The 11,106-nt window shown below is 53.2% G+C and overlaps 1 protein-coding gene across 1 annotated transcript; it reads left to right on the forward strand.

The window, feature by feature from the left end:
• The first annotated feature begins 1,163 nt into the window (after positions 1-1,163).
• LOC147201913 (RNA-binding protein 38-like) lies at positions 1,164-11,106 on the forward strand. The gene is made up of 4 exons (XM_086117560.1): positions 1,164-1,594; positions 3,731-3,854; positions 5,043-5,097; positions 9,463-11,106. The coding sequence occupies exons 1-4, from the start codon at positions 1,349-1,351 to the stop codon at positions 9,806-9,808; spliced, it is 771 nt and encodes a 256-aa protein (XP_085973686.1). The 5' UTR covers positions 1,164-1,348; the 3' UTR covers positions 9,809-11,106.

An 11,106-nucleotide genomic window follows, 5' to 3' on the forward strand; every position in this document is an offset into this window, starting at 1 on the left:
GTATGTTTTTGTCCAGCAGGTGGAGTGTGTTGTCTATCTCGCTCTTAACTCAAAGGTGTGAGGCCAGGGCACAACCTAAAGAGGGACAAAAGAGATCAAAGATTCTTCCTATAGGTTGGATTCTTTTAACGTTGGGGATAAAGTGGTGTTGGGGTGGTTATAAAAGATGTCAGAGTGGTAGCGACAAAGGCCACGCGGGAAAAGTGAGCCGGGTCATCGAGCGCAAGGCGCGAACGAAATGCCCTTTTATTGAGCGTTGTTAGTGTATCACCTCGCCGTGAGCCTGACCTTTGGTACTTAGCAGTGGGACTCCAAGCGGCCAAGGGCAGGAAGATTTTTCTGTGGCTGCGCTTCACCATCTCCTCTCAAAATCCGTAAGCAAGTGGCAGCACCACTTTCTCACACCCCTTGCCTCTTTGGTGTTAAACGTTCTCAGCCCAGTCTTTGAAGTACCTCATTTAAAGCTGTGTGCCTAGCGAGGCCATATTCACCATCCGTAAAAATTGGCCCTGGCTGCGCTGCTTTTCAGCATGGGCGATGTTAACTGGTTTACCACAACATGTACAAAACCCCAATATGACTGCGTTGCATGATTGATAATCATCCCATTTTTAAAATGGCGCTTGGGGTTCTTCTATTCGTGGAAACCACAGATCCAAGCAAACACGGTGAATCAGCGTTTAGCGGTTATGCTGCACACTTATGGAATAAGCTGCCAACAGAAAAGTCAACACCAAGACCTCTCTCTCTCTGTTAGCAGCTCAACTAATTAAGAGACGGAATGTTGCCCTTATCAACAGCAAACGACCAATTTATCATTGTTTTGAAAAGGCATACGTTTGTGATTCCAACGTTCATCCGTGAATGCAAAGCAAATTGTTTTGTTTTTCGAAGGAAAATGTGCGGAGTTTTAACTCCAGTAGGATATTTTTGGGGATACGGTAACTTTCTCACCGAGAATGGATCAAGGCATTAATTTTTTTTGGGGGGGGGGGGCAGTTGAGACCAGTCTCTGAAGGACAAAGGCAGGTGCAGCGGGGGTTCCGAGTGGGCGGGACGACGTCCGGGAAAACGCAATGAAGTCGGCACTCAGGCGCTATTGTGATTGGCTAAGAGTTGTTTGGGGGAGGAGCCACATCTCCGGCATATAAAAAAATGTCTCCGCTCGCCTCCAGCCGCAAGCGACGAGTTGAGCACGCGAGTGGAGGATCTCTCACGTTTGTAAATCAGCGAGCCGTAGTTTCCAGGTTGTTTTACCCCGCGGCACGTTGAGTCTGTGTGCTCTTGCTTGAAAACGTTTTCACGAATGCCGGGCCGCCGTTAAAGCCGAGTGAAGTCAGTTTCGCCAATGTGCGCCTCCGGAGGTTTGGCCGGCTCGCCAATGCTTCTGCATCAGTTTATGAACGGAGCCCTGGAAGCCATGCATCCCACCGCGCTCCAGAAGGACACGACTTTTACCAAAATCTTCGTCGGCGGGCTGCCGTACCACACCAACGACGCCTCGCTGCGAAAATACTTCGAGGCCTTTGGGGACATTGATGAGGCCGTGGTGATAACCGACAGGCAGACCGGCAAGTCCCGAGGATACGGCTTCGTAAGTAGGAAGGGGATACAACAAGTCATTCACTTCTCACCGCGATGGAATACACGCGCCGCCCGCAGAGTGTCATACTTTTTTTTTTTTTTTTTTTTTTGGCCGTCCACACACCGTAGAATGATTTGTTGCCTTGTGTGCCTTTCCACGTGTTGATGTTTGTCCTTGTGCGATGCGCGTCGACTTTATGCCCCGGTCATGGAATTCAATTGTCTTCCTACCCTAAGGAGGATGAGGGATCACCCAAGTTAACTAAAACGATTATATTCCCCCCCCCCCCCCCCCGAACCTCCCAAACGAGGCCATTCAAGGCTGGCTCGGGGCTTAAGTGCGGGAGAGTCTGTTGCCCCTCGTTCCTTTATATGGCTCGTTTGGAGCAGCGGCGATGGGAGACGTTGACCTTGCACGGCGTGCCCTCCATTGTCACAGACGGAAGCGCCTGCATTGCTCACCGCTCACATGATTTACAAGGCAACTTGGCTGCTTGGGGGAAAAAAAAATGGTCTTCATCCTGTGAATGTGTGATCAACTCTGCAAAGATCTTATCTTTGAGTAGCTTTGGCACCCACCCCCGGCGTCCAGATCCCCAAAATGTCATACATACTGTAGGTAAATCATGATGGGATTGTTTTTCAAAATGCACTGAACGAAAAGTGTCCTGTTGCATTCTCTCAGGCCTCGCTAATAGGTGACTTATCTCGGCCGTCCCTGCCAGATAAAACCGGCTATTCTCCCTTTGACACAAAGCACAGAAGCCATGTGAGCAATGCAAATATTTACCAGAACTCTGGAACTACCCATCAGCGCTAGTTTTGTCAGGCCAAAGAAGGAATGGAAAAGTGGTGTCTGTGTGTGTGTGTGTGTGCGTGTGTTTACAAGCAGTATGGAAGACAATTACTCAGTGTTTACACGTCAGCTCCCAAACTGGCGAAAACTGCCCTGCGAGTCTTGTTGCTAACGGTTGAGCGTGGGGACCGGTGTGACCTGTCAAACAGGCTTGTTGGGATGTGCCTGCTGTCACCCGTGCGCATGGTTAGTTGACCAACAAATGGCTGGCTTTGGTTGAGGGCGTAAACCGGCAGAAAAGGGGCGGGCAAGCTACCCCAAAGCCCAGCTCACCTTTTATCCAAACACACATCAGAGAGGGGGATTAGCGGCACCCCCGCGGCGAGGCTCCACAGAGTGTCAACAAAGCCTCGTTCCTTCCTGTGTGTTTACAACGCAGACGGCGGAGGGGGCTTTTTCTCACCTTGCCGATGTCGAAAATGCCCTCCGGAAAAATGATGGCCGTGGCCTCCGTTCTTTCAGATGCACTTTGCTCGACTCGGTGAACCGACCGAAGCCACCGAGTTGGCAGAAGCCGGCTATCAAAACAGACCCCTCTAATGCCCGGAGGGAGAAAAGAGGGGGCCGACTCGGACAAGCTCCTTCATATTTACGTCCTGAAATGGTCCTCCGCTTCCGTTCATATTTTGGCAGGCGTGTGGGTTACTCGAAAGAAATAACCGTGGACTTTGTTTGTATTTTTACTCCGACAACGGCCACCGGATTTTGGTCGGTTGTTTTCTCAAAGCAAGATTTTGGACAGCGGAACGTGTCGGCACAAGGGTGGTCCTCACTTTATACACGGTTAAGGAAAAAAAAAATGGTGGTTGAATTGGATCTGATTTTTTCACAAAATCTCGAGCAAACTCTTTCCCCTTTGTATTGGAAAAACAACTCTGCAAGTTGTTTTGGAGCGAGCGACGTGCTTGCTTTGTTGTGCCAACATTATTGCCATCATTTTCAGCAATTTGTATTGTAAAGTTTTCCAACTTCAATTATTCTTTTAGCCCCCCAAAATACAGATTGCGTGTGTTTTTTTTTACAGGATATGACAGTGAACCCTCGCATAGTTGCTGTTCAGCATTCACTATTTCACACTTACTTTGGCCCCATCTCGGAGCGCCTCGGTGCCACGGAACCATGTCAAAATGAATTGAGGAGACTCATTTAGACAACTGTCGCGCCTCTGTTTACTCTCAGCCAATGGTTGCACTCCCCCCTCGCCCCGCTTTAAAAAAAGAAAAAATCAGTTGCTTGAGAACACAAACTCAAGCAAGTCATTAACGATGCAATGATTATTCCCGTCACCAGGTCACGATGACAGACCGAGGGTCGGCCGAGAGAGCCTGCAAGGATCCCAATCCCATTATTGATGGCAGAAAGGCCAACGTCAACCTGGCCTACCTCGGCGCCAAGCCTCGCAGCATCCAAACAGGTGGGGCGTGTTCATTTTTTATCTATTTATCATTAATGAAATCACAGCGTTGCCATCTTGATCAACCAGCTAGCGAGCTCCAGTTGAGGCGACCTTGAAGGCCGATCCGGTCGGACTTTGGGCACGTCCCGCGGGAAATGTTTGGGAATCCTTCTCTCCTTCAAAGCCGATGATAATCGACCGAGTTTCTATTCCAGCGAAGCCTCGTTTATAGCACGGCATCGTTCCGGATGCGACCGCGATAGGTGAAAAATCGGGAGTCGGTGTCGAGACCGTATTCGGAAAACGCCCGAAACACATTTGCGCTTCTTAAAACGCCCTCAAGTATTCCTTATTCGTCGTATTTATCGTAGGAGTCGTACTTTGCAAAGTGTTCCTCACTCTCTTCCCGGCACAGTTCTCCAAATAAGAGGTCAAGCGCGCTTGCTTCAAATATTCGTCGTGCTTGCGCGTGGAACTAAAAGAAATCCAAAGGCTCGATGTTCAAACGCCAAACGGTTCAACCAGAACCCGCTTTCAGGGAAGTTCAGTCGCCGAATGCCGACATTCAATGAGGGCCGCCATTGTTCGCCTCGCGGAAATAAGCGCAAATTTGACCGCGGTTATCGGCTCGGGATAAAATCCGCTCCGTAGCGCGATGCCGCCGTCGCCGTCGCCGTGCTCTACTGTCGGTTAAGGTGTTCTTCTGCGACGACCGATCCTACCTTTTGGAAGGCATTTGGCAAATTTCAAGCACGTCTTTCTTTTTGGGGGCGGGACTTGGGCCCCCCATTGTGTCAAGAGGGCAGGCGAGTCCCCGAATGTTGCCACACCACTTTTGTTCTGGTCTTCTCATCGACCTCCTGGTCGCGTCCCGATTTCTCCACCCGGTGACGATCGTGGCTCAATATTATCTTTCAACAACGAGATCCACGCGAGGCCGCGGCGGCGGACCGTCGCCGGCGCTCGCGGATTTGACCGCGAAACCGAAAACGGGCAAGATTGCGGCGGGGCCGAGCATGAGCCGCGTTGGAGCTCGGCTTGACTGTATGGCGCATTGTTTTGCCCCGAGAGAGGAACAGGCCCTGGCTCTGTCCCCCCCCCCGTGCTCTCTGTGTATTGTTCTCCGGCCCTCCTCTGCAAATGCAAATGCAAATGCGGGCGCACGCGTGCGTGTGCCTTTCTGACAGTCCACCTCGTATCTTGCAGGCATATCCATCGGAGTGCAGCCCATTCACCCGGCATTCATCCAGAGGCAGTATGGGTAAGTGAAAGGGAGTGGGGGCGCTTGTTGCGTGTGTGCGTGCGTGTGCGTGTGCTCTTGTGTTAGACTCTTTGTGCAGTGCCACCAGGCCACTGTTTCTTGGACAAACAGGGCCTCTGGAAAGTACATGTCAGTTTCTGGGCCTGCTTGCAACTCCGGTGGGGGGGGGGGGGGGGCGCATTAGCATACTTGAAATTTCTAGGCCGGGGAGATTGCTCACACCTCTGTGGTAATGGAAGGGCATTCCAGAGGTGAGCGTGTGACTCGCTCGCAAAGTTTTGTCAGAAGCTTGCGGACTCGTCCGCCGTCCTCCGGCGGGCCCGCCGGAAGCGGCCGTGTTGTCGGAGCGGCTCGCGTCCCAGACGCGCTCCGCTGAGCGCTTTGACCGGCGCTTGGCCGTATTCGGCGCCCCCGCCCGCCTTTCGCCTCCTCGCGCCACGAGCGCGGCTTAACTGTCCGTTCTTCGAGCCGGAGTCGCGCGCCCATTCGTGACGCTGCCTTTTGTGGCTTCGCCTTTGCCCCCCGCTACTTCATTTTAGGATTGGAAAGCAGCGTTTGATTTCAATCAACCAATCACGTGAGGATCTGTTGTCCTTCGCCCATCAGGCTGGATTTGCCGCACGACATCCGCTCCCAAGTCAAATCGGGACCTGATTCCAATCCCGTTTTCAGCGTCATTGAGCTTGCGTGCGCGCAGAAGGCGATGGGGGACCACGGATATCGGACATACTAACGATAACGATGCTCGCAAGTGACTGCGACTGTCTTGCAAAGGTCAAAGTGGAAAAGAAAGCGGGTTCATCCGATTTCATTCCGAAAAGGAACCACGCCATCAGCGATTTGTGCGTTGCCCTCACATGACACATTGAACACATTCAGTAACCGTCTTCTGCCGTATAGTCTGGATGGAAGTTGTTGCTTTGAACTTGACAGGAATTGAAATGGAAATGAAAATGGAAGCCAACAAGGGCATTTTTGGCGATATGAAAGTGATGCTCCAAACGGAGCGATGCTCGTCAGCGATGAAGAGCGCATCATCCTGGAACTGCCGAGATTTTCCACACTCCCTTGGGACCGTGATCAAATAACAGCCCCTCCCCCTAAAGAAAAGCAGCCTTCAACCGGCCGCGATTGTCTATTCGTGTCCCATTAAACCGAGCCGCGTCGGGTATTAACGACCCGCTTGGGAATGTGCCCCGTCTTGTTCCGGGCCACTCGGAGGACCCGGAAAGTCCCGTGGCCTTGCTTCCGTTACCATGGCGACGGCAGATTGTTGCGTGACAGACGCGGGCCTCCCTAAGACGCGCAGCCCCGACAAGTGGCTTTTCTTTCAGCCTCTTCTCCCCTCCTTGGCGACATATGGCGCGCTGACATGCTCTGAAGTGGGAGCGTAAGCAGAAACTGGAGCGCCGGATACTGTGTGTGTGTGTGTGTATTAAGGCTGTGGTCAGCAGATGCTTTGGACTGTGAGGGTCAGGCGAGGTGAGGCAAGTGTCATCGTTTTCATAGCCACCACATTTGCTCACTCTTTCCCGGTCCGCAGTCATCTTTTCGTTTTTGGAAGCTTTTTTTTTTCTTTTTTAAATCGGTCGCTTCTCTGGCCGCCGCCAGCGGTGTGAAAGTTGACACGCCTCTGCGAGGCAGTGCGGGAGATCAGACGGGGGCTGGGGGTTTGGTCGTCAAAGTGGGGGATGAGGCTTGTTTTTTTTTAAAGGAGGCAGCGCGCATCCTGGGAAACGCACCACTGCAGGTGTGAAACGTCGCCTCCTCAAGCGGAAAGGGAAGGATGCCGGGCGGCTTGCTTGCACGTTAACGGCAAAAACGAACGCTCGCCAAATCGTCCTTTTCAGTTTCGACTCGTTGAGTAAAATGACCAAGTTGAACCGCGCCGCAGCGTTTCCGATTTCCTGCAAACACCTGCGGTTCCTCTTTTGGCCCTGCCCATAAATGAGGCGGCCATCAGGCCTTTCCCGCCCGCATTTGTAATACTTGCGGTATGCATTTGCAAAGCCTGCGGGCTTGCCGGGGTGGGGGTGGGGGGGGGGCATTGTGTCAAAATCACACGGGCTGGCTCGCCATCAGCACAAAAGCAGCCGACCTCGGATTTTCTGTCCGGCGTCCACGTCGGCCTGCCGCCGGCTCAGGTCGCACCCCCGACCGACCTCTCGCCGCTTATCTCTTTCGATAGAAGTTCAAACCAAAGCTCGCACCGGCGCACTGTATCAGTGAAAGGCTCCCCTTTTTGTCTGGCCTTATCCTCCCGCATTCCGTCGTAAGGCCGCATGAGCCCTTTTGGATTTGCGCGCGGGAGAGCGCGTCGGCGGCCGAGCGCCGGAGCCGGCCGGCCGGGGGGCCGGCGCGCGAGTGCCCCGCGCTCGCGCGGACTCGCGGCACACAAGGCTGCCGTCGGCTTGCTCCTCGGGCTCCGCTTCGGATGCGTTTCGTCCCTTCCTCAGATTTGATTCCGTCGGCGTTAATCCGGTGCCTTTTTTCCCGTGTGACTTTGAAACCTTGATGTTGATATGCGTGTATACAAATGCGCTGGCTCTATTCTATTTTCTTTTTTTTTTTTCTTGATAATCCTCCTTCTGTCCAACTTCCCGGCAGCTGACGATCAGAGGACGCCCCCCCTGCCCCCACCCCGAATATAGGACTAGTTCCGAGGAAGCAAATGTCCCACCCCCGCCTCTCGTCTCTGCGCAAGGTGCCAGTGGATGGCTTGAGAGTGGCGTGTGGTGTGCCGTGATGGATTGGAGTGCCTTTTTATCTTTTCCCGTTTGGCGTGCGAGTGATATGAAGCGAAGCGGTTTGCGCTGATTGCGGTGCGACTCTTTCCCTATTATGGCATGCTTTGGGCTTTGCAGTGGTTACCGGTGTGTGGTGTGCGCGTGCGCGCGCTGTCGGGGAGCGTGATGTGACATCCCTCTCCTTGCATGCTTCCATCCCTGACTGGATCCACGGCAGCCTCGCGGTACTGATGAGATGGAAACCAAAATGTTTTTTTCAGTTGGTTGCGGTGCGCTTGCCTTTCTCCGTAAATGCTTGGCCTCTCGAGGTGAGAATGTCAAGTTTTGAAAGCAGAAGGGGTCTCCAACTTTTTTTTTTTTTAGGCACACTTTATTCTGAACTGCGTGCTGATATTTTTCATGGGGGGGGGGGGGGACGTGCAATGCAAATGTCTTGGGCCATCACGAGCTTTGCTTCATTGACCCGTTCTGCAGTGCAGTCATGGTGACAAAATGGCAGCAAAGACGGTTATGAACCACTCCGAATTTTAACATCCACCTTGCCGTCGTCCTGAAATAAACCCGCCAACAAACGTCAAAAAATGATTTGCCATTCTTTAAACGATTGACGCCGCATTACACCGTATATGGTCAATATAGCATTGCTAAGACAACGAAAGACGTTTGCACTGTGCCGTGGCTCTTCGGGATGTGTCCACCTCCAGGAACCGAAGGCTCAGGCCCGACTCCTGTCTTGCTCCGGACACACACACACACACACACACACACAAAGCGAGCAACTAGTTGATGGATACTAGTCTGCATCCTGACTACTGCTGAGGTGCCTCTGAGCAAGAAGGCACCAGAGCAACACGGCGTCAGCTCAGGGGCGCGCGGTCCCCATTTGCACGCTCTGTCGCTTTGACATGCCTGCACGTGTTGCGGTCTGCAGAGTGTCAATTAAATTTCCCCTTGCGGGATTGAAATTGGCACAAAGAAGCTATTTTGGTAGCCCTGGTTTTAAAAAAAAAAAAATGAAAGGGGGGAAAAAAGAGTGGGAGGGGGGGCATGGAGGTACTTTAAAGTCAGAATTCTGAGATTAAAGTGAGAATCTTGCCAACCTTGTTTTTTTTTTTTTTCCTTCCTTCCTTGGCCCTAATCCTGTCCCGTGTGGAGGACTTGGTTGGAGAAACCTTTTGTCCCCCCCCCCTGCACCACACAGCTTTGATCACCTGTCGAAGAGCAACTACAGCACCTGACAGCAGCATTGATAAGCGCCGCGCAGCGTGCATATGTGTGTGTGTGCGTGCGGAAAGCAGCGGCTGTTTAAACACTCTGCTGGTGCCTGAACTTGAAAAGCTGCCAGTAACGGCTGACGCCATCATTCAGCCACCCGGCCGCCCCCTCCCCGCGCTTGGAGCTCAGAAGGCCCAACCGCGCACGCTTGCTAGTTTTGTTTTGTTTTTGTTTTTTTGCTGAGCGACACAGACAGAAAGTGGGGACCCCTTCACCCGCTGCTCTGCATGCGTTCGCGTCCCCGCGCCCCCCAGTTTGTTTTCCGCCGCGGAAAGCGACGTAAACAAAGCCGGAGCCTGTGGGCGTAACGGCCCTTTGTTTGGTCTTTTTGTGCTGTGCGCAGGTTGGCCCCGCCTTACGTGTACCCGCAAGCCTACGTGCAGCCCAGCCTGGTGCTGCCCACCCAGCTGTCGCCGTCGCTGACGAGCAGCCCTTACCTGGACTACGGCGCGGCCTACGCGCAGTACGCCCAGGCCAACTTTGAGCAGCAGTATCCCTACGCCGCCTCCCCGGCCGGCTTCCTGGGTTACGGCTACGCCGCCAGCCCCGCCGCCGGCGTGGGGCCGGCCGCCGCCGCCACGGCGGCCACCGCCGTGCACCCCGCCCTGCCCTCGGCCGCCGGCCCGGCCGCCGCCGCCTTCCTGCACTACGCTCCGCAGCAGCAAATCCAGCCCGACCGCATGCAGTGAGCTGCGGCGGAGCGAGCGAGGATGGCCAAACGCCCTTTGGGGGCTACCCTGCGTTCAGGGCGTTTTCAGGAAGAGGAAGGGGGGGGGGGGGGACTATTGCACTCGACGCGATATCTGGATGTCCTCGTTGCTCATGGGGTAAAGGGTGAAGTTTGGGTGGGGGGGGTTCCGCATAGGCATGCTGAGAAGCTTTAATGTACAAGGTCGCTTCCAAGGGCTTCTAGAAGCTGACTCTTTGTTATCATCATTATTATTATTGTTATTCTTTCTATTGCTCCTTATTATTATTATTATTATTATTATTCTATTGATGTCGTTGTTGCTTTGTAAGCCACTGTTCTTATTTTCATGCCTTTTGGCTCAGTCAGTGGAATGACACGTCTGTGGTCCATCTTGTTTTGAGAGCGTTCTGTGACATATTCCGCACCCCAAAGTATCTCAGCTGGATGTGAGGGGGCGCCGCTGTCCTCGGACGCTGCGGGGGGGGGGTTACAGTGAGGCAAAGCGCTGCGCCACCGCCACCTTGAACAAACTCACAGAGCTTGGCTCCCAACCTGGATGACATCATGTTTGATGTCACACACACAAAAAAAAAAAGAAGTGGGGGGGGGGTCTCAACATGCAAGATGTGGAGCTGCATTCTTTCTGCCTGGACAATATCAGGAAGACTTTTTATTGAAGAGGCCTTAATAAATGCCCCGCCCCCGCAGCCCCCCCCCCCCCCCCCCGATTCACCCCAGTTTCAGAAGTGCAGATTTTGTAACTGCTGTTTCCAGCAGTCAATCATGAACTGCCCACTCATACGGCCCACTCGTATGTGGCTTCTTTTAGGCGGCTGGCGATGATCACTTGCAGTCGGGGGGGGGGGGGGGCCGCGGAGGACGTCATAGACGCTCGCCGACGCCGCGCTCCGCCGGTGCGGGCGGTGTTTGCTCCTTTTCCCTCCTCTGTGTCTCACTCTCACCACTTGTCCAAGCACTGCATTCAAGACATTTTCGGTCCTCAAGTACATTTACACTATTTATATGGAGGTATTTATAAGAGGTACTAAGTTAAATTGCCTGTTTGTCTGTTTTTCTTTTTGTACTATGACCGTAGTTGTAGCACTGATGCCAATTAACCTGCAGAAGCACACGCGTGGCTTTTGAAAAGCCACCACGTCGTCGGCGCATTTTGTGCCGGCGCCGCTCCGGACGAGGCCCATTTCCAGATCACTTTCCGCTTGTGTCGGCAAGTGACGTTTCTAGTCCTTTTGAGAAAAGCCATACAACAAATCCAGAATAAAACATTTGTACTTA

Source organism: Hippocampus guttulatus, chromosome 8 (assembly GCF_054856545.1).
Source record: "Hippocampus guttulatus isolate MCC_2025c chromosome 8, RoL_Hgut_1.0, whole genome shotgun sequence".
NCBI classification, from domain to species: Eukaryota; Metazoa; Chordata; class Actinopteri; order Syngnathiformes; family Syngnathidae; genus Hippocampus; species Hippocampus guttulatus.

What these genes read in the sequence shown, in the direction of transcription:
- LOC147201913 (XM_086117560.1), top strand. Translation starts at nt 1,349, where the DNA reads ATGTGCGCCTCCGGAGGTTTGGCCGGCTCGCCAATGCTTCTGCATCAG. An exon ending in GCCTCGCAGCATCCAAACAG is followed by an intron (nt 3,855 to 5,042) that starts GTGGGGCGTGTT and finishes CGTATCTTGCAG; the next exon opens with GCATATCCATCGGAGTGCAG. An exon ending in TTCATCCAGAGGCAGTATGG is followed by an intron (nt 5,098 to 9,462) that starts GTAAGTGAAAGG and finishes TGCTGTGCGCAG; the next exon opens with GTTGGCCCCGCCTTACGTGT.